This window comes from Sus scrofa, chromosome 5, assembly GCF_000003025.6.
Source record: "Sus scrofa isolate TJ Tabasco breed Duroc chromosome 5, Sscrofa11.1, whole genome shotgun sequence".
In the NCBI taxonomy this organism is placed as follows: Eukaryota; Metazoa; Chordata; class Mammalia; order Artiodactyla; family Suidae; genus Sus; species Sus scrofa.
The window spans coordinates 51,602,649-51,629,694 of NC_010447.5; the positions used below are offsets into that span (position 1 = coordinate 51,602,649).

Consider the following 27,046-nt stretch of genomic DNA (forward strand, 5'->3'; position numbering starts at 1 on the left):
CTGCAGTGACAACACCAGATACTTAACCCACTGAGCCACAAGAGAACTCCTGTAATTCTCTTATTGATTGTCCAAAGCAGAAAGGAAATAAAATACTCCAGACTTCTTTGCACAAAAGGGCCTTTCATGAACTGGTCCCTGTCTTACGAACTTCTTAAATTCATATCCTGCTGTTCCACTTCCCTCCCTTACTGTTGTGCTCCAGGAAGCTCGTTCTCAAATGCACATAGTCCCTCTGTAATTTTCTCAGATTGGTGGTCTCACTCTTCTTTTCTTGTGTCAGCTCTGATGTTGTATCTTTCATAAAACCTTGTCTTACTCTCCCAGGTGGACTGAAATGTACCTTCTCTTCCAGTCCCTCTGCACTTTGTTCAAAGAACAAATGTGAGCTGCTCTCCTCACTAGACTGAGACGTCCTAAAGCCAAAACATGTTGTCTTTGCTCTTTATCTCTTTCACATCTTGCTGAGTCCCAGGTTTTTTCCATTTCCACTTGCAGAAAAATAGGACCCTCTCACCTCCTCACACCCTCTCTCTATCTCCATCATCTTTCTAATTTCAGTACACAGCCCCTCCAGTTACCACTCTTTCACCTTCTTTTTTTTTTAGATAAAAAAAGGTCTTTCCTCATCCCCCCCAGTTCCTCTTATGTCCCTCTTACTTCAGTCCACTTCAGGCTGGTGTCTACCTCTTATCCAATCCATCAGTGCCGTCCTAGTTTTTAAATTTACTGCACACTTTCTGATCACTACCTTGCTTGACTTCCTTTCCACTTGACTTTGTTGCTCATACCATTCTTCCTAAAAATGTCTCTCTGCTTAGTTTCCAGTAAAACTCACAGTCAAGTTTACCTCTTAGAACTTTTGCCTGCTCCTTTCACTTGCTTTTGCAAATGTCTTTTCCTTGGCCATTTGTTAGAGGGTGATGTTTTTCAAGGTTCCATCTTTCCCCGCTTCTTTTCTGCCTCTCTATATACTTGCTGGGCAATCCACATAGCCTCCCATGACTTTAGCTTCCTCTGTCTGCTCCTGACCCTTTGTTCACTTAACTGAAATAAGCTAGAATTGTCAAAGTCATTTATTGGTTTTTCACTGGCAAAGGAAAGAACCTAAAGTCCTTGGTATCTAAGGCATATATTCTGAGGGGAAATCATCCCAAAATCGTTATTTGTTGACCAGATCTCTCTCCTGAGCTTCACATTCTGCTTCCTGGCCATGGTCATTCTGACATCCCTTAGGTACCTCAAACTGAACGTGTCTGATGCTGAATTTGATCTCTTCCCCCCACCATGTGCACTTTTCCTTATCTGTGTTCCCTGTCTGGGATTCCTTCCTCCTCTCCATTCTTCCTCAACTTGTCAATCACACAATCCTAGGTATCTTTGAACGTGTCTACTTCTCCTCATTCATTCCCCATCTCCCTAATGCAGGGCACTGCCTTCCCTTCTCTAGAATCCTACAGCTCCAGAGGTCTCTGAATTACCACCAGTCTTTCCCCTTCCAATTCATTTGTTCCCTTTGGCAATCAGTGATATTTCTGAACCGAATCTGTATCTCCCTTGTTTAAATCCTTTCAGTGCTTTTTTACTACTCTGTGGAAAAAGTTCACTCTGAAAATGGTTTATGGGCTCCTTCATTTTCTGGCTGGGCATCCTTTTTTAAGTTCACCACTTTTCTTAAAATCATACTTTTCTTCACTTACCATAGACACCCACATTTTAGCCAAGATAAATTTATACCAGCTCCTCGTATGACCAGGATATGTCAAGGTCATCCAGTACGTATTTTAACTGGTCTGAAATACTCTTTATATTTTGTTCATCTAGCCCACTTTTACTTATCCATCTGGCATAAATTCCATTGTTTACCCGGATTTGCCAGAGGTGGATTGAGTTTCCTGCATCTGTGCTCTGATATCACCTTTTGCTGAACCTATCATAGTGTTTGTTCCCTTGTCACACTCCCACAAAACAGAGAGCAACACAAAAGAAGGAATAACTTTTCTTTGTTTACTCTATCTCTAGTATTTTGGCACAAGGAAGTGATCAACAAATGTTTTAGAATTGATATTAAATGCATGTAGTTGCATTTAATTAATAGTAATTGAAAAAACTCGATGACTTTCAAATTCGTATCTCCAGTTTGGGCTGACATTTTCAAATTTCTCATGGGCATTTCCACCTGGACGGCCGTAGGCAGATTAATCCATTAATTTTTGCCACTCACCTGCTTTTCCTCATCTCTTTTCTCTCTTCCTCAGATGAACTAAAACTACTGCAGTCATTTATTGGCTTTTTACCACTAAAAATAAAATAAAATAAAATCCAAGTTTTTTTTGGCATCTAAAGCGTGTGTGGAAAATATCACTTGGGAAATTGTGCATTTCATTATTTTTATGAGCAACTTAAATCAGGGAATAACCATTATTAAGAGTGAATGTTTAGTCTAAGGTTGTTTTTCCCTGCCTCTATTAACCATCCCAAGCTGTCATTAGAAATGTGCAATTGTGAAAAATCTTATCATTACAAACACTAAGTCGAATGTCACTAGGTAACATACTTAGGGACGTTTTCTCCACAAAAGTGAATGTGAAATAGGATCTGTTTTTGGAGTTCTTGTTGACTTTCATTATGTGTGTGGTTTTTGAATTCGTGTGTTTCAAAATGATGGAGTTCAACTGAAATATTAAATTTAGAATAATAAAACGAATAGGTCCTCAGGTGTTCTTTCCCCACAATATCGATTAAGACTAAATTTAATTAGTCAAACATCTCGTTTTAGACAAATATATCAATCAGTAATTAATTTAGTACTCAAATGTTGCAGGTGTGACCATGCATTGTGCATGTCCATCTTTCTTACCAGTGTCTTAAGGGCCAGACTGTGCCTAAACCCTTCAAGTTGAGAGCACAAACAGTATTTCTTCTCTTGCCGTAGGGTAGGTAACTCATTAGGAATTTAAGTGGATTAAATTTGAATTTTAAAGGTAGGGCATGCTTGGAAATATCAAATTCTTATATAGACTAGGAAACTATTCTGGAAATATTACCTAGATGTATCCAGCTACTTGGAGCAGAGTTGGGGCTAGAACAAAGCCCTTGCATAAACCCAAATTTTGTATGAAGGAGAATAGTGCTGTCTTTCTTTTGGAAGCTTACTAAGTAATTGTTTCCTAGCTGATAAAGTTGAAAAAGAAGACTGCCATTCATCTGGTTTGTCTTTGGAATTGATATCAAAAACCATTTGGTAAAGTAGCTATTTAATATGCCCAATGTTTGTCTCTTACCTGATATGTGCACACATTCATTCTATACTTATATTTCATAATTAATGAACATTGTTTACCATACTTGCAGTGTAAATGAATCTGAACCTTCTTTTGAAGCAACCAGAAGGTATTATTTCTGTTTTAATCTGCATTTAATATGAATAACTTCCTTCCTCAGACCTTACCTGATACTCAGTCTCTTACTTCTTGTCATTTTATTCATTCTGAGAAAGTACCAAGTAATTTTTATTAAAATGTGCTAGCATATTTCTAATAGCAGTAGTTCCCAACATTTGGAGGCTGCTAAAAAGAATTAATTTGCCAAACAAAATGGCCTGTTGTGTCAGCTGTTATCTTCTCCATGAGTCACACATGTCTCACCTTTGGTTGAAACTCAGACTCTTCCTAGCAAATTGGATATGGGATTTCATAAAAAAAAAAAAAAGCAAGAATTTATGAGTTAAACAGTGATGGGATCTGCCTCTAAGCTAGAAGTGAAAGCCAAGTGCTTCACCCATTAAAAAAAAAAGGGGGTAGCCTGGGGGAGAGGAAAGCAGACATGCCAGAGGTTGGGAACCACTGTTTTACTGCACAGATCATTATCTAAGAGACTACTAGATACTATATATTGCCATGTCTCCTAAAGCCCTAAGACAGTGTTTCAGGATGATTACTGAGCATTTCTAACTACTCTTTTTCTTAACCATATTCTCTTTTAACCTTAATTCCTTAATTAATACTTACAGATGGTAAACTAACTGTGGAAATGTGATTTTGAAGCTGACCCCTTCCCTACCCAAGTCCCCTTGTCTTTTTTATCTTCAACTCACATGCATTTTCCTAATTTTGAAAATTAAAATCTGATGTATAGACATCTGGTAGAATTTACAAGCCAAAAAAAATGGAAGACAGGGAGGAGGCTATCATTTTTTTAAAAATAAACTATTTCAATATGTATTGAAATATGTGATTTTTAAATGTGTAGTTTCAATATTGAAATGGACTATTCAAGATATTATTTTTTGTTTTGAAATAGTTACATTATCTATTAGCTTAAAATATGTTAATGCGATTAAGCCACAAACACATATATTAATTATAGTATCAGTTCCCGTCTTTTTTTAAGGAATTTATGTAAGATTCATAGTTATGTAAAGTGCTTTTAATATAAAGTAAAACCTCCATGGCTATTGGAGAGCTATTAGAGAGAAATATTTTTTTAATTATTTTTAATTAAATAAAATAGTCATTTTAGAAATAAAATTTTAATTAATAGTTCATATTTTAAAATACTTCTTTAGAATAGCAAAGTCAAATTTGCACATTGTGTGTTGTTTTAATTAAAATCTAAACCCTTTAATTTAGTGACATATTTAACTGATAAATAATAAAATTGATGATTGTTAAAATGTTCTTTTTTAGAAGTTCTCCATTTCTGAGATACTTTATCAACTTTCATTTTTCTTAGTTATACTAAAATACAGATACAGCACAGCATCCTTGCATAATTTTGATGTTTTATTTTTCTTTTCCATTTCCCAGTAGGAGCAGGTATTCTGTGGCTTATGCAGCTCAAAAGCCTTGGCTATTAAATGCTACGGTGGAAGAAAATATTACCTTTGGAAGTCCTTTCAACAAGCAGAGGTAATTTTGAATGTATAACACTTAGAATTAAAATGAACAACTGTTTCCTTTTTTTTTTTTTCCTTTCCTTTTTGTCTTTTTAGAGCCGCACTTGTGGCATATGGAAATTCCCAGGCTAAGGGTTAAATTGGAGCTACAGCTGCTGGCCTACACCACAGCCACAGCAACAGAAACATGGGAGCTAGCTGCATCTGCAACCTACACCACAGCTCACAGCAATGCTGGATCCTTAACCCAGTGGGGCCAGGGATCGAACCTGTGTCCTCATGGATACTAGTAGGGTTTGTTTCCAATGAACCACAAGGGGAACTCCCATGAACAACTATTTCTGATTCCTGTATTTGGTTCCTGGTTTCTGAAATCTTTATGTCAGGACTTTCTTCTCTGTTTGCCCTGCTTCCATCCTCATCACCAAGTCTGTTGAGCCAACTTTTAAAAGAGAAGTTTTCCTGGAAATTTCAGCTTGTCCTATACACTTAGAGAGGACAATTTGTAGACCAAAACCAAAAAGCCAAAACGGAAGTGTGTGTGTGTGTGTGTGTGTGTGTGTGTGTGTGCGCGCGCGCGCGCGCGTGCGTGTGTGTGTGTGTGCGCGCGTGAGTTGGGGGTGATGGTGGTGCTGAGGTTGTTGATAAACAAAAGGAAAACCCCAGTAAAGAGCAGAAGGAGGTTAACCATGGAAAGAAAAGGAAGAGTATAGGATCTGAGGGGTCTGGTTACTGAGAGCAGCTAGAATGTGCTGCCTTTCAACAGTGTATGAATAAAGGTGTGACACTTCCCTTAAGCCACCCTCACAAGGGGTGAATCTTACCCGAAGCTGGGTCCTGAAAGTCAAAGAGAATTAAATTGAGGGACAGGCATGAGGAAGGGGGAGGGGAGAGGAAAGCAAAGAGTGTGGGAGGAAATACTCAAAGCACAAAAGACTGGGGCCTGGGAACAAACCAGACAGAAAGGAATCTGTGAATATTGATAATGACAAACTAGATCTCAGGAAGGCTGAGATGAGGCAGTAAAGTGCCTTAAAATCCAGTCTGGGCATTATCCTAGCTCTCTTGAGAGACACAGCAAGTGTTAAAAAGGGGACTAACAAAGTAAATGTGGGAGCTCCCATTGCAGCTCAGTGGGTTAAGAACCTGGCTAGTATCCATGAGGATGTAGGTTCACTCCCTGGCCTCGCTCAGTGGATTAAGGATCTGGCACTGCTGCAAGCTGTGGCATAGGTTGCCGATGTGGCTCGATTCCTGCATTGCTGTTGCTGTGGTTGTGGAGTAGGCCAGCAGCTGCAGCTTTGATTCAACCACTAGCCATGGAACTTCCATATGCCACAGGTACAACTGTAAAAAGAAAAAAAAAAAGTAAACGTGATCTAGCTGTGTCGTGACAGATTCATGTGGGATGAATCTGCATTAGGAGCAAAAGGACATTTAGAAGTTTATTGGAATGATGATCCAGGCATGCCATGTTTGTTGCCTGCACTTGACAGTGACTGTAGAAATGGAAAAAGAAGGGACAGTTGACAGAAGAGCATTCTAGAGTAAGGACGAGCAAATAAGAGCAAGGAGAAGAAAAGGGAAGAATGAAAAATGACTTGACTATATTAAGACGAGGTGATTGAGAAAATGAAACCATTGATAATTTCCCCAGGACTCGCAGTCCCCATGCTTCCCTATATGTCCAGTGCATCCTATTTCCAGGTCCAGCCTTTGTTCAACTTGTGTACTGTCCATCCTCATCATCTTCCAATTTTCTCCTCCCTTCAGCACTGTGAATTTGGGCACAGGTCCCCACCATAACTTATGCTTTAGCCCAAGTGAGCTTCCTCTTCTTCCTCATATGCACCATGAACTTGCCTACCTTCCTGCAGATCCTTAAGCCTCCTTTCCCTCATTTTCAATCATGGAAAATTACAACTCATCTTCCTGGACACACCTTGTAATTCACCAGCTCTGTGAAGATGTCACTACTGTCTCAGAGCATCATTTCTTCCTGCATAATCTAGGAGCACTTTGTACATACCCATCTGTAGTACCTAACAAGGTACATTTTTATTACCTGTAATCAATCTTTTGCTCCATTTAATAGGTTTTTAAAAAAAAATTTAGCCATTTAAAAAAATTGAACTATAGCTAATTTACAACGTTGTGTTGGTTTCAGGTGTACAGCAAAGGGATTCGGTTATACACGTATATTTCTATTCTTTTTAATATTCTTTTTCATTATAAGTTGTTATACAATATTGAATATAGTTCTCTGTGCTATACAATGGGACCTTATTAATAGTTTTATAAAGGTGGGAACCAGTATCTATTTATCTTCATATCTACAAACCTAGTATAGATGTTGGTCTATACTAAGTTGTTCAATAAGTGTTTTATTTTAGCTTCCAAGACATTGAACCTGGGATTTCATTAATAAACAGTATTTTAGTAATGATCGAAAAACTCAAAATCATTTCTCCCAAAGGTACAAAGCTGTCACAGATGCCTGTTCTCTTCAGCCGGATATTGACTTACTACCATTTGGAGACCAAACTGAAATTGGAGAGAGGGTGAGCTATGTATAGTTTAATTAAATGATGAATAAAAATATTGAAAAATCATCTGGTTGGCTTTAACCTTTCATGGAGCTTAACAAAATCAGAGTGCTCCTGAATTGTAGGTTTTCTTTCTTTCTTTCTTTCTTTCTTCCTTTCTTTCTTTCTTTCTTTCTTTCTTTCTTTCTTTCTTTCTTTCCTTCCTTCCTTCCTTCCTTCCTTCCTTCCTTCTTTCTTCCTTCTCTCCTTCCTTCCTTTCTCCCTTTCTTCCTTCCTTTCTTCCTTTCATTTTTTTTTTTTTTGTCTTTTTAGGGCCGCACCCATGGCGTATGTAGGTTCCCAGGCTAGGGGTTGAATCAGAGCTGTAGCCACCAACACCAACCTACACCACAACCACAGCCACGCCAGATCCGAGCCACGTCTGTGACCTACACTGCAGCTCGTGGCAGCACTGGATCCTTAACCCTCTGAGTGAGGAGGCCAGGGATCAAACCTGAGTCCTCATGAGTACTAGTCATATTAGTTTCCACTGAGCCATGACAGGAACTCCTGAATTGTGGGTTTTCTTAGTGACAAGTTCCAGAAGCAGGAGCACAGGAGTTCTTGATGCCACCCTCTTAAGCCTTGGTTGAGTAACCTGCATACACCTCACATTTTGCTAGCCGCTCAAAAGTTCTCAAGGGGAATGAAGCAGCCTCTGCCTTTGATCAAATGTACTCACTTGGTGTTTGCTTTGACTTGGAAACCGAGATTGTTTCCTTCAACTTCTTCCTCTCTGCGGGTAAAGAGTTCTTTTTTCTTTGTATGAACATGTTTTACTTTGATGTCTTACAATTCCGACCAGCTGAAAAATATTTATGCTTGTGCCATTGGCTACAATGTTTAACTCTCATAGGTGTCAGTACTAGGCAGAGGCTTTTGTTACATGCATTATCTACCTTTACAACAAATTTGTTATATGGGTGTTTTGTTATCTGCATATTGCAGGTAAGAAAACAAAGACTGAAAGCAAAGGAACTTGCCCAATCAGAGTCTCTGATGCAAGTGGGATTGGTCTGATTCCATAGTCAGCATTATTTATGGCTGTTCTTTATTGCAGCATAGTATAGTATTTAAGAGTATGACCTGAACTTTTCTGACCCTTAGTTTCCATGTGGAGAACAATGCCTACACATTGAAATTACTATGACAAATAAGAGAAATAAGGAATGTAAAGTCATTCACAAAAGCCTGGCATGTACTTAGTGCTCAATAAACACTACTGAGTTTTTTTTTTGTTTGTTTGTTTTGTTTTTTTTTGGCTACGGCTATAGCATATGGAAGTTCCTGGGCTGGAGATTGAACGTGTACCACAGCAGCAACCCAAGCCACTGCAGTGACAACACTGGATCCTTAACCTGCTTGCTGCAAGGGAACTCCTAAATACTAGTTTTTTGAATTTTTATAATTACCACTTGATTATAAAAACATATTGCTGAAGAGTTCCATTGAATAAAACTTGTGTCAAACTTAAGAGGCACGTGTTAAATACACCACAGACAATTCATGAAACTAGAAACAATTATGGAATTACTTGCAGTTTTCAGCACTCGCCTTGGTTTTTGGTTATTAATGTTTTTGTACAGTCGAGCTCTCTGTACAAAGAAGGACTGATGTTATCTGTCAAAAATTATCTTCATATAATTTGTGTTGACCACTAGATAGTTTTCATTTTGCCTTAGCAATATTATCACAATTTAATTAATAAATTACCATCAATTTATGATTTTTTTAGAGACATTAGTATTTTAAAGGGAATTTTTTTTTCCCAGAAAGATGATTTCACTTACTAAGGGAAAAGGTGGATGTTTATGGATATTTCTTCTCTAGGGCATCAACCTGAGTGGGGGTCAGAGGCAAAGAATCTGTGTGGCCCGAGCTCTCTATCAAAACACCAACATTGTCTTCTTGGTAAGAATAATGGCCTTTCCTTCTCTTTCTCCCTCATTTTTCCCTCTGGACAAATGAGTTTTTCAAGAGACAAGTAACTCAAGGAAAGATGGTTTAGCTTGTGAAATCAGAGAGAATTAAGAGGAAACAAATCATCAAAGTACAAATCAGATCAACAGATTGGTGTTCGGGAGACTGAGGTGCCCAGATGGTTGTTCATTTGAGTTTTTTAACCATGAGGATTATTAATGAAAGAGTTTTGGATGGTGTTGTATGCACTGGACAGGATCAAAGGACTTCTTATGTATATCGGTTGGCAAAGAAAGAAGGGCTGGAAAAATACACTCTTGGTAGACATAGGGGTAAGTATGCAACTCAGGCTGTGGCTATGATTTATTAGTGAAGCTTCCTGCAATTATTCTTAGAAGTCTTGATACCACCCTAGACCTACTGATGCATAATTTGTAAAGGCAGAGTCTAAAATTTGTATCTTAAAAAACTCTATAGATGATTTTCTTGTCTATCCTGGGTTAACAACTTTCTTCTACCTATGGATCCATAAATAAAATTTGATGATTATGTTGATTATCAGTTGGCTCTAGTTTGGTTCCTCCAGCAGAATGTGACCAAGATAGCTTACAACTACATAGCAGATATTAGAGACCAGCAGGCTATGTAAATGCATCCTTCCTCTGCCTTCTCCTGTGTCTTTATTGACCATTTATAAATCTGGTTCTTAGTCCCTCTTTAGAGTTTTAACTCCACCTGAAATCAAACATCTTCCAAAAGTGGATTGGTTTTGGAGTTTCCCACTAAGTTTGCATCTTACTGGAGATGGGAGTAGAATTGGGGTAGTGCTAGAAATTCACTTCAGGTTAATGTCTCTAAGATTACCTGTCCTCCCAGTTTTTCAGAAAAAAGCACCATAAAAGCCTAGTGGTAACCCATGTAATTATAAATCCTCTTCATAAAGGGGGGACCTACAACTAGAAATGGTTTTTTGAACTTTGGAATCAATTAATGATTGAATCACCTGAGGACCAAATGACTGGGACATCTGAAAGGGACCAGGATCCTCTGAGTGCCATGTTCTACTCTGTTTCATTCCACTGCCCTTCAATTTAATGACCCTGAGTTCAGTGGTAGAATTATAGAATTCAAAGTCAAAGGGTTAGCATTGTGGATTCCCAGCCATTCATTATGGAATTGCTTTTTGTATCCTAACAACTTCTTTTTCAGAAAAAATTTATTATAATTGATTTACAGTGTTGTGTCAATTTCTGCTGTAGAGCAAAGAGACCCAGTCATATGTGTACATATATATATATATATATATATATATATATATACACACACATTCTTTTTCTCACATTATCCTCCATCATGTTCCATCACAAGTGATTAAATATATAGTTCCTGTATCTAAATATATATAGATACAGCAGAATCTCATTGCCTATCCACTCCAAATGCAAGAGTAACAACTTCTTGATGAATCTCCCTGAAGATAGATTGCAGCCTTTCCTTATTGATCAGTGTATGAGTTTCTTATTGTTGCTATAACAAATTGCCATAATTAGATGGCCAAATTGCCAAAACAGATTTATCATCCTACAGTTCTGCAGATGAGACAACTAACATGAATATCACACGACTAAGGTCGGCGTCTCCAGGGCTATGTACCCTTCTAGAGGCTCCAGGAGAAAATCATTTCGTAGTATTTTCCAACTTCTGGAGGCTGCCCACATTCTTTGGCTCATGGCTGCTTTCATTCATCTGCAAAGCTAATAACGTCTGCAAAGCCAGCATCTCTGACCATTTTTACTTGTCACCTCTCCCTCTCTTCACACCTGAGAAAGTTCTCTGCTTTCAAGAGTTCATGTAATTAGTTTAGACACATCAGGATAATCTTCCCATCTCAATATCTTTCATCTTAATCATATAAGCAGACCTTGGAGATATTGCAGGTTTGATTCCAGACCATTGCAATAAAACTAGTATCCCAATAAAGTTAGTGACATGATTCTTGTTGGTTTCCCAGTGCATATAAAAGTTATGTTGGCCATACTGTAATCTGTTAGGTGCGCAAAATCTCTCAAAAAAAGACAATGTACCTACTTTAAATTGCTAAAATACTTAATTGCTAAAAATTGCTAATGTCATCTGAGCCATCGGTGAGTTGTAATCCTTTTGCACTAGTAACATCAAAGGTCCTTGATGATAGATCACTGCAACAAATATAATAATAATAATGACAAAGCTTGCAGAATTGTGAGAATTACCAAAATGTGACACAGAGATAACGAAGTGAGCAAATGCTGTTGGAGAAATGATGCCTACAGACTTGCCGGATGCAAGGTTGCCACAAACCATCCATTTGTTTAAAAAAAAAAAAAAGTATCTGTGAGATACTATAAAGTGAAGTGTGTCTGTATTTGCAAGACCCATTTTCCATGTAGGGTAACATAGTCACAGGTTCTGGGAATTAGAACATGGACATCTTTAGAAACCATTATTCTGCTTTCTGCAGATAGTTATGAGCGAGGACAGGGATTAAACTCTGCATCGTCATGGATAGTGGTTGGGTTCATTAACCGCTGAGCTACGACAGGATCTCTCTCTCTCTCTTTTTTTTTTTTTTTTGGTGTTGCATTCTTTAAAGGAAACATCTCCCCCAAATGTTAATACACAAACCAAATCGTGAGAAATGATTAGCAATCCATCAAATCTGGATTGTTTTATTAAGTTGTATGAAATGTTTACATTTCACTGCAACCCTGAGATGTCCTGTAAGGAAGCCAGAAGCACATACGTGATAGTAGTCATTATTAAGGGCTTTCTGTGACTGAGGCAGGATTCTAAGTACTTTATACACATGAACTTTATACACATGAACTCATTTAATTCTCACAATAACTGCTATTTACACAATAACTGCTTTATACACATGAACTCATTTAATTCTCATAATAACTGCTATTTACACCTGAGAATAGTGGGGTTTTAGGGGATCATTTATCCAAGGTCACACAGACAGTAATAGTGAAGCAAACATGTGAAGCCAGGTGATTTAATTCCATAGCCTGTGTCCTTAACCACTGCACTCTTCCTTGTTAAGAGATTCTTGGATGTCACTAAACTCTCACTGTGGAGCTTTAAAGGGATTAGCACAGTGTTAGTCACTACAGCTTTATTTATAAGAAAATAATGATAAAATAACACTAAAAATACTCTACAGAGACTTTTACATTATTTTATTTGATCTTTGAAGCAAACCAACATGCTCCCTGACAAATCGCTTTATTATCCCTATTTTACAAAGGAAGTGAGTGAGTTTGAAAAATTGCCCAATGTTAGTGACCTGTTCTCTTAACTACTTTCAAATGTACAGTAGAGTATTATTAACTATAGTCATAGTGCTATGTATTACATCCCCAGGACATATTTATCTTACAACTGGAAGTTTGTAACTTTTGACCACTTCTACCATTTTCCCCAATTCCACCCCACCCCCACCTCGGACAAACACCAGTCTGTTTTTTGAATTTGAGTTCAGGTTTGTATTATTTTTTTTCTTTTTTCTTTTTTTTTTATTTTCCCACTGTACAGCAAGGGGATCAAGTTATCCTTACATGTATACATTACAATTACATTTTTTTCCCCACCCTTTGTTCTGTTGCAACATGAGTATCTAGACAAAGTTCTCAATGCTATTCAGCAGGATCTCCTTGTAAATCTATTCTAAGTTGTGTCTGATAAGCCCAAGCTGCCGATCCCTCCCACTCCCTCCCCCTCCCATCAGGCAGCCACAAGTCTCTTCTCCAAGTCCATGATTTTCTTTTCTGAGGAGATGTTCATTTGTGCTGGATATCAGATTCCAGTTATAAGTGATATCATATGGTATTTGTCTTTGTCTTTCTGGCTCATTTCACTCAGTATGAGATTCTCTAGTTCCATCCATGTTGCTGCAAATGGCATTATGTCATTCTTTTTTATGGCTGAGTAGTATTCCATTATGTATATATACCACCTCTTCCGAATCCAATCATCTATCGATGGACATTTGGGTTGTTTCCATGTCCTGGCTATTGTGAATAGTGCTGCAATGAACATGCAGGTGCACATGTCTCTTTTAAGTAGAGTTTTGTCCGGATAGATGCCCAAGAGTGGGATTGCGGGGTCATATGGAAGTTCTATGTATAGATTTCCAAGGTATCTCCAAACTGTTCTCCATAGTGGCTGTACCAGTTTACATTCCCACCAGCAGTGCAGGAGGGTTCCCTTTTCTCCACAGCCCCTCCAGCACTTGTTATTTGTGGATTTATTAATGATGGCCATTCTGACTGGTGTGAGGTGGTATCTCATGGTAGTTTTGATTTGTATTTCTCTTATAATCAGCGATGTTGAGCATTTTTTCCTGTGTTTGTTGGCCATCTGTATATCTTCTTTGGAGAAATGTCTATTCAGGTCTTTTGCCCATTTTTCCATTGATTGATTGGTTTTTTTGCTGTTGGGTTGTATAAGTTGTTTATATATTCTAGAGACTAAGCCCTTGTCGGTTGCAGGTTTGTATTATTATTATTATTCCACATATGAGATCATACAGTATCTGTTTTTCTCTGTCTGACTTATTTTACTTATCATAATGTTGCTGCAAAAGGCAGGATTTCCTACCTTTTTATGGATGAATAATATTCCATTTGTGTGTGTGTGTGTGTATATAATCACATTTTCTTTATCCATTCATCCATTGATGGACATTTAGGTAGTTTCCATATCTGGCTGTTGTACATAATGCTGCAATCAACATGGAAGGTTTTAATTAACATTGAGATAAAGATTTCATTTCCTTTCAATAAATACCCAGAAATGGAATCCTGGATCAAATGGCAGTTCTATTTTTTTTTTTTTTTGGTATTTCTATTTTTAAAAATTTGAGGAACCACCGTACTTTTTCCTTGGTGGCTGCACCAATTTACATTTCAAAAAACAGTTCACAAGAGTTTCCTTTCCTCTAAATTCTCATCAACCTTGGTAATTTCTTGTATTTTTGATAACAGTCAATCCAGCAGGTGTGAGGTGACATCTCACTGAGGTTTTGATTTGTATTTCCCAGATACTTACTGATATTGAGCAACTTTTCATGTACCTGTTGGCCATTGAACACCTTCTTTGGGAAAATATCTATTCAAATCCTCTGCCTATTTTTTATTTTTTTTTTCCTCTATTGAACTGTATGAGTTCTTTATATTTTGCGGGTCTTAACCACTTAGCAGATATACAATTTGCAAATATTTTATCCCATTCCATTAAGTCGTCTTTTCATTTTGTTGGTGGTTTACTGTGCAGGAACTTTTTAGTTTGATGTAGTCCTACTTGTTATTTTCACTTTTTTTGCCTTTGTTTTTGGTATCAAATTTTTTAAAAAGCATTGCTAAAAGCAATGTCAGGGAGCTTGCCCTCTACGTTTCCTTCTAGGAATTTTATGGTTTCAAGTCTCATATTCATGTCTTTAATCCATTTTTTATGTTTTTTTATTTTTTCCATTATAGTTGATTTACAGTGTTCTGTCCATTTCTACTGTACAGCAAAGTGATCCAGTCATACCTATATACATACATTCTTTTTCTCAAATTATCCTCAATCATGTTCCATCACAAGTGACTGGATATAGTTCCCTGTGCTATAAAGCATCTCACTGTCCATCCATTCTAAATGCAGTAGTTTGCATCTATTAACCTCAGACTCCCAGTCCATCCTTCTCTCTCTCTCTCCCCCTTGGCAACCACAGGTCTATTCTCCAAGTCCTTGAGTTTCTTTTCTGTGGAAAGGTTCATTTATGCTGTATGTTAGATTCAAGATATAAGTGACATCATATGGTATTTGGCTTTCTCTTTCTGACTTACTTCACTTAGTATAAGAGTCTCTAGTTCCATCCATGTTGCTGCAAATGGCATTATTTTATTCCTTTTTATGGCTGAGTAGTATTCCATTGTGTGTGTATACCACATCTTCTTAATCTGTTCATCTGTCGATGGACATTTAGGTTGTTTCCATGTTTTGGATGTTTTGAATAGTGCTGCAATGAACATACAGGTGCATAATCCATTTTGAGTTAATTTCTATACACAATGTAAGACAGTGGTCCATGTCCTTTTTTTTTTTTTTTTTTTTTTTTTTTTGTCATGGCTGTTAACTTTTCCCAACACTATTATTGACGAGATTATCCTTTTTCCATTTTATATTCTTGGCTTCTTTTAGTGTAAATTAATTTGCCATATATGCATGAGTTTATCTCTGGACTCTATGTTCTGTTCCATTAATCTATGTGTCTGTTTCTGTACCAGCAAAATACTGTTTTGATTACAGTAGTTTTGTAATACAGTTTGAAATCAGGAAGTGTGTTGGCTCTAGCTTTGTTCTTCTATCTCAAGATGACTTTGGACATTAGGGGTCTTTTGTGGTTGCATACAAAGCTTAGAATTTGTTGTATTTTTGTGGAAAACGTCATTGGAATTTTGACAGGGGTTACATTGAATCTCTAGAACACTTTGGATAGTGTGGATAGTTTACGAATATTAATTCTTCCAACCCATGAGCACAGGATATATTTCCATTTATTTGTGTTTTCCAGTTTCTTTCCGCAGTGTCTTAGAATTTTCAGTGTACAGGTCTTCAGCTTCCTTGGTTAAATTAATTCCTTAGGTATTTTATTCTTTTTGACACAATTGCAAATGGGATTATTTTCTTCATTTCTCATTCTGATAGTGTATTATTAGTGTATAGAAATGCAAACTGATTTTTGTAATTGATTTGGTATCATGTAACTTTATTGAACTCATTCACTTAGTTCTCAGTTTTTTGATGAAATCTTTAGGTCTTTTATGGATAATATTATGTCATCTGTGAATAGAGACAGTTTAACTTCTTCCTTTTCTATTTGGATGCCTTTTATTTCTTTTTCTTGATTCACTGCTCTGGCATAGTGCTTCCAGTACTATGCTGACTAGAAGTAGTGAGAGTGGACATCCTTGTCTTGTTCCTGGTATGATGTAAGCTATGGGCTTGTCATATGTGACTTTTTTTTTTTTATATTGAGGTATGTTCCCTCCATACCCACTTTATTCAGAGTTTTCTTTTTTTAAAAAAAATTTATGGCCGCATCCACAGCATATAGAAGTTCTTGGGCCAGGCATTGAATCCAAGCCACAGCTGCAGCAATGCTGGATCCTTTATCCCACTGCACATGGCCAAGGATCAAACTCACACCTCTACAGTGACCCAAGATGCTGCAGTCAGATTCTTAACCCACTGCTCCATGGGGGGAGTACCTATTCAGAGTTTTTAATCATAATTGAATGTTGAATTTTGTCAAATGCTATTTCTGCTTTTATTCAGTTGATCATATGATTTTTTTTTTTTCATTTTTGTCTGCCCTGTGGCATATGGACCTCCTGGGCAAGGGATCAGGTCAGAGCTGCAGTCACACTCTAAGCTACAACTTCTGCAGTGCCAGATCCCTAACCCACTGTTCCATGCTAGGGGTTGAATTTTCCTCCCAGTACTCCCAAGACACTGCGGATCCCATTGTGCCACGGTAAGAGCTCCTGATCATAGGATTTTTATCCTTAATTTTATTATTGTGGTGTATCACATTGATCGATTTGAGAATATTGAACCTTCCCTGCATCCCTGGAATAAATCTATTTTGATCATGGTGTATGAAGTTTTTAATGAATGTTGAATTTGGTTTGTTAATGTTTTATTGAGGATCTTTACATCTATGTGCAAAGAAACATTGGTCTATAATTTTCTTGGAGTGTTTTTGTCGGATTTTGATATCAGGTTAATGCTAGCTTTGTAAAATTAGTTTGGAAGTATTCTTTCCTCTTTTATTTTTTGGTAAAGTTTTGAGAAGGATTGGTTATTAATTCTTCTTTAAATGTTTAGTTGAATTCACCAGTGAAGCCATCTGGTCCTCGACTTTTGTTTGTTGGAATGTTTTTGCTTACTGATTCAATCCCCTTACCAGTAATTGGTTGTTTGATTTTCTCGTTCTCCATGATTTATTTTTTGGTAGGTTATTTATTTTTAGAAATGTATGCATGTCTTTTAGGTGTTCAGTTTGCTGGTGTATAATTTTTCATAGTAATCTCATGATCCTTTGTATTTGTGTGGTATCACTTATAATGTTGCTTCTTTCATTTATAATTTCATTTGAACCCTCTTCTTTTTTTCCTGGTGAGTCTTGATAATGGTTTGTATATTTAGTTTTTGGTTTTTTTGTTTGTTTGTTTGTTTTTGCAAAAACCAGCTCCTATTCGATCTTTTCTATCTGTACCTTTTACATTTCCACTCTGATCTTTGGTATTTCCTTCCTTTTATTAACTTTGGGCTTAGTTCTTTTTTTTCCTAGTTTCTTGAAGTGTAAAGTCAGGTTCTTTATTTGAAGTCTTTCTTTTTTCTTAATATAGGCCTTTATTTCTATAAAATTCTCTTAGAACTGTTCTTGCTGCAACCCCTGAGTTTTGATAGATTGTATGTCATTTTCATTTGTCTCAATATATTTTTTGATTTCCACTTTTGGTTTTTTTCTTTGATTCATTGGTTGTTCATGAGTGTGTTGTTTAATCTCCACATATTTGTGAATTTCCCAGTGATGGAGTTTATGGTGAGAGTGTGTCTCAGCCTTTCCTACCTATTTTGATGTATTTTCTCAGTCACTAGGAATTATTCAACTAGTTTCTGTATTTCTTTCAGAGAGATTTGTTCTGTGTACATGCAGTGTGTCCATGGTAGGAGAGAAAATTCAAGAGCCTCCTTTATTGCCACATTGGTCCAGAGTCTATGTGTATTTTTATTATCTAAAATTTATTTCCTCCAATTATCATTTCATTCTTTGTTTTGGTTTTTTTGTTTGTTTGTTTGTTTTAGATTGTTGAGTAATGTTGGCTTTTGGACTTGGAGATTGTATGTATAAGAATTCAAATCACTTTGAACGTTGTTATTTACTCAAAATTATTTTAAGGTGGAAGAAAATGAAAGCTTCATTTTAATTTCAATACCTTTTCCTGTAATTTAAAGTTATTCAGAGTCTGTTTATTATAAATTGGATTTGTGGGATAATTTACCCTCAGTTATTTCTTTTCCTACTTTATGGAGGAGCTGAATTACAAAGAGAGTATAAAAACTTTTCATCACCTCTCCATTTTCCTTGTTGCAGGATGATCCATTTTCTGCCTTGGATATTCACTTGAGTGACCATTTAATGCAGGAAGGGATTTTGAAATTTCTCCAAGATGACAAGAGGACACTTGTTCTTGTGACTCACAAATTACAATATCTAACACATGCTGACTGGGTAAGAGTTTAAAAGAAACTTCATTACTTTTTTATTACAGTTATATAAAATGCATAGACACATTAAAATGCTGTCTGAGATAAAGATAATTCACTTGGCCAATTAAGGATTTTTGTCGCAATTCTTCTATTGTGTGCTTTCCTTAGATCATAGCCATGAAAGATGGAAGTGTACTAAGAGAGGGGACTTTGAAGGACATTCAAACCAAAGATGTTGAGCTTTATGAGCACTGGAAGACACTTATGAATCGGCAAGATCAAGAACTAGAAAAGGTAATTGCTCAGAGTTCGGAAAAGTTCAGAGTTCAGTTCAGAAGAATCAGGAATATAGTATATAATTACTAAAAATGCTTTTTAAGATGTATTACCTTTTAATGTTTGGTAATCTAATAGGTCTCATCTGAAATCCAAAATAATTGTGCATTTATATATCATTAGTCGATAGGCTACTTCAACACTAAAAAAATTTAATGATATCTTTTGGATGAAATGTCAGGTTTTAGAGGATTTATTTGAACTTGAAGCATATTGCAATTATCATGTGTTTAGAACTTAAACTACTTGCTCAAGCATACCATTGCCTCACTTTATCTTATTTTTTCTCATCTATGTTTTATTTTTCTCATCTGTTATAAGAGAGTATTTTCACTCATCACTTACAAGTGGAGGGTTATGGGCAAAAAAAAAAAATTCTAAGATGATTTTGAAAGAAGGAAGAGCTGAGCTGTGGGTACACTGGTAAAGCATGTCTGAGATGGGGTTGGGGGATGAATGAAAGTCATAAGGAGGAAATAACTATAAAGTTTTACATTTGTATATTTTTTAAAGTTCACAAAGCCTTTTTTTTTTCACATGATCTCATTTAATTCTCACAAAACCCCAGAATTAAGCCTTGAAAATATGAAAAATAAGCAAAGAAAATATGACCTCACTTTTATAGATGAGAAAACAGGTTCAGAGAGGCTAAGTAACTTGCCTAAGTTGTACAGTACATACAGTAAGTTGTACCAGGTCCATGCCCAGTGTAATTCCACGATATGATTTTGTATGATGTAATTATAACATTGAATGAAATGATAACAGAGTTGGAAACCAAGTTGGAGCATGATGAGAGAACAACTCGTGGTTGAGAGGAGAAACTCTAAGTTAAATTAGTAAATTTTCAAAATGTTTTTCTCTTGAGTCAGGACTAGGAAGTGTCCAGAATTTGGTAGTCCTGACTTGGAATGAACATTATAGAATGAAAATGTTTATATCAGCAAATTTCTCAAGAAATTAAAATGTTTTATTTTACAAAGGAAAATAATTATCTATGTTTCCATAGCAAAAGGAAGATTAAAAAGTCAGACGAATCACGAGATTACTTTGTCTTCCATGGGTTTGCCAAAGATCTCAAAAGCAAACTACCTAAGGAAGAAAAGATATGTAAAAAATTTTAAGTAAAAGAGGACAAATCACAGACATTTGAAATGAGACTATTCGTAAGAACATTACAAGGTGCAATTGACAGGAGCCCATTTAGGAATTATGTCTGGGATGCTTGATCATAAACTTAACTGAGATGGCTCCAAATGACATCTTTTTCAGTGTTCTAGATTCCAGGGACAGCAGAATATGATGTAAGCTTAAGGAGTGGACTATTTATGGTTTACTTTGGAAAGAAGATCTGGGGGGAAAAGAAAGAGAGAGACAGTTCTCTTGGCTTGATTTTACAGTAATACTAAATGTTGAGCAAGCCAAGAAGAAAGTCCATTAAGTTGTATTTAGAAATGGTCACTTGAGATAGCATATGTCTATAAGCAAAGACACATCACAGGGTTATAAATCAGCTAAGAGAGATACAGAGCAAGTCAGAATGTGGGAAGGGTGCATCCAGTTGTGAGGTGAAAGTGTGGCCAGTAGGAGCTAGCAAGAATCATGCACCTGCACAGAATCCTCACCTGGGGATGGAGGGAGGGCAGCTAGAGAAGGGCAGGTGCCTGAAATTAATCTGGAATTCATCCTCTTCCCCACACTGTGGGGAAGACACAGCACCTTGGGGAAGTGTTCATGAAGACAGCTTCTTATTTAATTTGCTATGTGGCAGGATTGAGTGTTTGCCTAGAACAGTGGTTCTCAGCCAGGGTCGATTTTATCTTCTGCGGGACATTTAGCAACATCTAGAGATGTTTTCGTTTATCACAACATGGGGAGAGGTGGCCAAGAGCTACTGGCATCTAGCTGGTAGAGGACAGGAATGCTGCTAAACATTTAACAAAGCACAGCCCCCACAGCAAAGAATTTTCTGGCAAGAAGTCAGTAGTGCTGAGGTTGAGAAAGGCTGGCCTAGAGCCAGAGTAGATCAAGCAAACAGAGAAGGGAGTGAAAATAGAAGACTCACAAAGCATCTCACTGAAGGGCTCTAGACAGACCTATAGGTTTAAAGGTTAAGGGGTAACCAGGAAGGAATATTTTAAAAGGATAGAAATGATAGCTATAAAAAGTAGATAAAACTTTCAGTTGATTTAAATGTTATTAAAAATTCTGCTTTCAATGGTATCACCCAATATCTACATAATTTTATCAAGCAAAAGAAACTAGCATCTTTGGAGTTTCCTCACCTTGACCTCACAGTTCACAGGCATCCAGTAAATATTTATTGGATAAATGGAATTAAATGTATAGTAACTTAATCCAAATAGCAACAGAATTTAAAGTATTTAACCTCAAATAAGCCTAATATGAGAATTTACTCATAAGAAAAATGATTCAACATTAAAGTCTTTTTCTCACACGGATCCGTGAGTTGAACAAGAACCAAATCTTCCATTTTTCTGTGTGCAGGTTCATTTCATTTCATTTCACTGTACACAAAATATCTGGTCCTTTTTAATTTTGTGTTTTATTTACTGTCATGTGCAAGTGTGGGTTTTCATATCATCAGGCATAGTTAAAAGCTAACATGGAATTGTCTCTAAAAAAATTCTCTTCAACAAACACTTTCACTTTTACTCTTCTTTCAACCAAGAACTTGAAAGCAACAGAACTTTCTAAAATAGCAGGTCTCCTAAGTTACACATATTGTATGAGGCCAAACAAACAGAAACAAAACAAGACCACTACCCAGAGATTGATCACTAGAGAATTATTGAATTATCAATGTAACTGAACTGTGATTTTTTTTTTTTTTTTGGTATCAGCATGTACAGGAAGCCCTCAATTTACCATAGATTCCAAAAGTCTGTGGATCAGTGTTTGGAACTCAGAATGCATTTCCCCAAAGAAACAGGGATATGGTTAGTTTCCCAGATTGTCCTGAAGAAGCTGATTTAACTCCACAGTTGTAACTGAACTGATGTTACCACTCCAGATCTAAAGTCAAGGGGGTGGAATATTGTTAGCAGAGGACTGGAGAAAACAAAATGCTTCTCCCTTTCTCAGCACAGGACAAGTCCGGAACAACTCTTAAACATTCACCAACTTTGTTCGTAGCGTTTTCCCCCTTCTCTTTCTGCCGAGCTTCCCTTCCCAGGGCTTTCTTCTAAACTGCTAGGCAGTTGAATACCCTCATTTCCCTTTTGCTTCAGAATTACCCACCTTCTTTCAGTTTCTGAAGTCCCTTTCTTTTGTGCCATTCCCTTAGTGAGATGCTCATTAAAACCTCATGTCCATTTAATGATTCCTAATAATAGTGGGTGATTGAGGGTGCTTTAATTCATCCAGAACGACATGCATTTTTAAAGGAATAGATCTATAAACATAGGTGAATCTTTAGTTAGAAAAATTACAAGGGTACATGAAAGTGACATAAAAATAAAAACAGGAGTTCCCGACGTGGCACAGCAGAAACGAATCATGAGGTTGCGGGTTTGATCCCTGACTTCGCTCAGTGGATTAAGGATCTGGTGTTGCTGTGAGCTGTGCTCTAGGTTGTAGACATGCTCAGATCTGGCATTGCTGTGGCTATGCTGTAGGCTGGCAGCTGTGGCTCCGATTAGACCCCTAGCCTGGGAACCTCCATAGGCCAAAAAAAAAAAAGGCAATAAATAAATAAACAAAACAAGTAGCAATGGTGGGACCAGACTTTAAGGCTCTGGGAGGTGTTCCTCTGCCCCCAGGGTCGGTCCCATCATGTTGTTACTACTCTTCCTGACTTCTTACTGCCTCTGAGCTCTGACGCACTTCCTATAAACCCCAGACATTGCTCCGCACCTGCTCCAGTGACAGAATTTGTCCATCTGTGGAGTGTAAAGATAACCAATGATTGGTACTTGGTACGCGTGGGTCACTGATTGGTCAGTTGAACTTGCCTGTGGCTGGGAGCTCCTCCATTAATAGCACAATGTTTACTGCAGGATATGGAAGCTGACCAAACAACTTTAGAGAGAAAAACACTCCGAAGAGCCATGTACTCAAGAGAGGCTAAAGCCCAACTGGAGGATGAAGATGAAGGTAGACTTTTTAAAAAATATATTTGAAACATTCCAATGGGTAATAAGATGTGGGGGCCTTTCCTTGATAACTGATGTGTGAATATGCCCATGAGGAATGACCAGTCACTCTGCATGGGGGAGAAAGGCCAAATCAAATACATAAAACTGAAAACGAGAAGAACAGGAGTGAAGGAAAGGTGTGTGTAGTCAACCAACAGGCATCTCGAGGAGCTTCCCAAAGTGTGTCTGAGTGTTTTTGTGTTATATGTGAGAGAGCTGATAGGAAAAGGCAGTGGTTTCTAAACAGGTCTAGACCCTTGTTCAGATAATTCTGTCCTTTGGAAATGAATAAATGGTGAATATGTAGAAAACACTACTTTGAACGATTTATACCTGAGTCCTTTGGTAAATTCCTCTGGGGTTTTCATGATAGAATAGCAACGGAGAGTAAGATAATTAGAAAAATCTTTGCTTTGTTTCAGTTTTCTGAATCTAATAAGGTATGAGGAGGAAGGTTTGTTGAAAATTTGAGGAATAAGATGAAATAGTAACATTGCTTTGGCATTTGTTGCCAAGCAGTTTGTAAGATAAACCACACTTAAGTCCATAGAGTAACTGCATTCTACTTCATTTTTGCTGTACGGTTTTGGCTTAAGACCACATACTACAATTTAAAAAGAGAAAGTTGGAGTTCCCGGCGTGACTCAGCAGTTAACTAACCCATCTAGTATCTATGAGGACATGGGTTCAATCCCTGGCTTCGCTCAGTGGGTTAAGGATCTGGCATTGCCGTGAACTATGGTGTAGGTCGCAAATGCGGCTCAGATCCTGAGTTGCTGTGGCTGTGGCTGTGACATAGGCTGGCTACTACAGCTACGATTGGACCTTAGCCTGGAAACCTCCGTGTGCGGCCCTAAAAGACAAACACACACACACACACACACACACACACACACACACACACACACACACACACACACACACAAAAGAGAAGGTCACAATTTTGGGCTGAAGGACACCAAAATGTGCTACTTTTATATTTCAGACAACTATTCCATATTCCAGCAAATACTCATTGAGTAAATAATGAATGAATGAATGAATTTTGTTCTTCAATTTCTTAGATTTAAAAGTGTTTTTAGGAGTTCCCGTCGTGGTGCAGTGGTTAACGAATCCGACTGGGAACCATGAGGTTGCTGGTTCGGTCCCTGCCCTTGCTCAGTGGGTTAATGATCCAGTGTTGCTGTGAGCTGTGGTGTAGGTTGCAGGCGCAGGCTTGGATCCTGCGTTGCTGTGGCTCTGGCGTAGGCTGGTAGCTACAGCTCCGATTCGACCCCTAGCCTGGGAACCTCCATATGCCGCAGGAGCGGCCCAAGAAATAGCAAAAAAGGAGACAAAAAAAAAAATTCTTAAAAAAAAAAATAAAAGTGTTTTTAAAGAATGTTTGGTGCTGTAAACTGACAGTCTCTAGAATTGAAACCCATTCTTTCTAATGCAGTCTAAATTGAGGTTATGCCCAGTTATTCTCTCCAATATGCCAGTGGTGAGCATAGCATTTGAGAGGCTGGCTCTGCCCTGGGCTTGCCTTGTTAATCTGTTTTCTCAGGTATAAAATAAGATAATAATACTTTTCTTACAGAGTAAAAGCAGGTAATATATATGAAAGAGCCCAGTATGGTACCTATTACCTACTAGATCGCTGCTCCTGGTGCTGTCAGTATGTCTGCTCAGGCAAAACCAGTAAGAAGGGAAGTAGTTGCCCATATTATTTCTATTACTAACCGTTGGCCAGTTCATCACACGGACAAATTATGTACTAGGAAAGTGAAGAAATGTTATCTTTAGCTGAACAGCCATAGGCAAGTTGCTACTTCATTTAATATGGAAACAGAGAATGGATATTCAGGAGGCAGCTAGCAGTCTGCAGAGGTCTACCTCTGATTCTGTAAATTCCTAATCTTGTTCTTAAACATTGGACCCACCCTTACCAAAAGGTAGATTATCTGAAACCTATTCATTTTTTTGTATCCAACTCAAATATTAGGCTCCTTGGTGATGCTTAATCTTTCTATCCTGTCCATAGTTAGATCTCTGTGGTCTGGTGACCTATAAACCAAAGACAAGTTACCTATCTTTCCTACCCCCAACATGCTCACTACATAGTAGTGAAGTACACACAGGATTATTGCAATGGAAACTGCCTTTGGGAAAGGAGAGGATAGGAAATGCACAATAAGGAGTTCCCATTGTGGCTCAGTTGGTTAAGAACCCGACTAATATCCATAAGGATGCAGGTTTGATCTCTGGCCTTGCTCTGTGGGTTAAGGATGCAATGTTGCCGCAAGCTGTAGTGTAGGTCTCAGACAAGGCTTGGATCCTGCGTTGCTGTGGCTGTGGCGTAGACCAGCAGTTGCAGCTCTGATTCGACCCCTAGCCTGGGAACTTCTATATGCCACAGGTGTGACTATAAAAAGCAAAAAATAAAAGAAAGAAAGAGAAAGAAAGAAGGAAGGGAGAAAGAAAAGAAATGCACAACAGTTATTGGGCCACAAAAATGATCAAATTTTCTTGCTTAGGAAATGCCAAAATTCCTTGTCCTCATAATGGAGTATGTTCTTAGACTAGCCGTCTGGAAGTTTCCAGATAGTCTGAACAGCTGAGTAGAGCTCCCTACCCATTGTCCTCTGTCCCCTGGCTTTGCCTTCTGGAAGGTTTCTTTTTGTGCATGCTCCCCCAAAATCACACTTCAGACGTGCCATAGAGATTATGGATTATGCCCTCTGGAGCTATGTGCAAATTTCAGAGCCTGTTTCCTCTTGGTGCAATTTTACACATTCAGAAATTTAGAGTTCAAAAAATTATAAATGTTTGCATGCCAGGCACATAGTTTTATTGGAAACACAATTTCTTCAATAACTTAGTAAACCGCAGCTCCGATTTGACCCCTAGCCCAGGAACTTCCATATGCTGTGAATGCGACCCTAAAAAGAAAAAGAAAAAGAAAGAAGGAAGGAAGGCAATGATGTTTTTCCCTGCTCAAAGCATTTAAAATTTGTAAAACTAACTCCTGTATTTCTGTAAATTTGAGGCAGTTATTTTGTTTGTGAGGGGAGATAATACACATTCTATCTACCCAATGCCTGCTGGAAGATTAAACAAGTGTTTTGTATGCAGAGGAAGAAGAGGAGGAAGAAGAGGATGATAACATGTCCACTGTAATGAGGCTCAGGACTAAAATGCCGTGGAAGACCTGTTGGCGATACCTCACTTCTGGAGGATTCTTCTTGCTCTTCCTGATGATTTTCTCTAAGCTTTTGAAGCATTCCGTCATTGTAGCTATCGACTATTGGCTGGCCACCTGGACCTCAGAGTACAATATAAAGAATACTGGAAAAACTGATCAGGTACCGTGAGTTCTGTTTTTACATCATCAAGGAAATGTTGAGATTAACAGTGATACCCTTTTACCTAGTTAGATGTGAATAGCCCCAAAATCATAGGACGTTTGTGGTTTTATTAAAATTTCTTTTATTGAAGTATAATTGATTTACAATGCTGTGTTAATTTCTGCTATACAACAAAGTGATTCAGTTATACATTCATGCACATCATTTTTTATATTCTTTTCCATTACAGTTTATCACAGAATATTGAATATAGTTCGCTGTGCTGTAGGACCTTGTCATTTATCTATTCTATATATAATAGTTTGCATCTGCTAATCTCAAACTTTCAATCCATCTCTTCCTTACCCTCCATGGCAATCACACGTCTGTTCTCCGTGTCTGTCACAGGACTTTTGTAATGATTCAATCAGTTAATTAGAGCAAGACCTAGGATATCCTAAGAAGCATTTAAAGATAATGCTTGGCTTTGGATTCAAGGGGGCTGTACACGTGGTG

The 27,046-nt window shown here is 37.6% G+C and overlaps 1 protein-coding gene across 16 annotated transcripts in view; it reads left to right on the top strand.

The window, feature by feature from the left end:
- Positions 1–27,046, top strand: part of ABCC9 (ATP binding cassette subfamily C member 9) — a 137,053-nt gene that overhangs the window by 66,118 nt on the left and 43,889 nt on the right. For 13 of the 16 annotated variants that reach the window (XM_021092240.1, XM_021092242.1, XM_021092245.1 and 10 more), the window contains 8 exons: positions 3,355–3,393; positions 4,809–4,910; positions 7,374–7,458; positions 9,313–9,393; positions 18,596–18,733; positions 18,880–19,005; positions 23,067–23,163; positions 26,319–26,548. In XM_021092240.1, coding sequence (XP_020947899.1) covers positions 3,355–3,393; positions 4,809–4,910; positions 7,374–7,458; positions 9,313–9,393; positions 18,596–18,733; positions 18,880–19,005; positions 23,067–23,163; positions 26,319–26,548 — 898 coding nt within the window. The remainder of the gene's footprint in view (positions 1–3,354; positions 3,394–4,808; positions 4,911–7,373; positions 7,459–9,312; positions 9,394–18,595; positions 18,734–18,879; positions 19,006–23,066; positions 23,164–26,318; positions 26,549–27,046) is intronic. The other 3 variants (XM_021092251.1, XM_021092238.1, XM_021092239.1) reach the window with 1 other exon arrangement.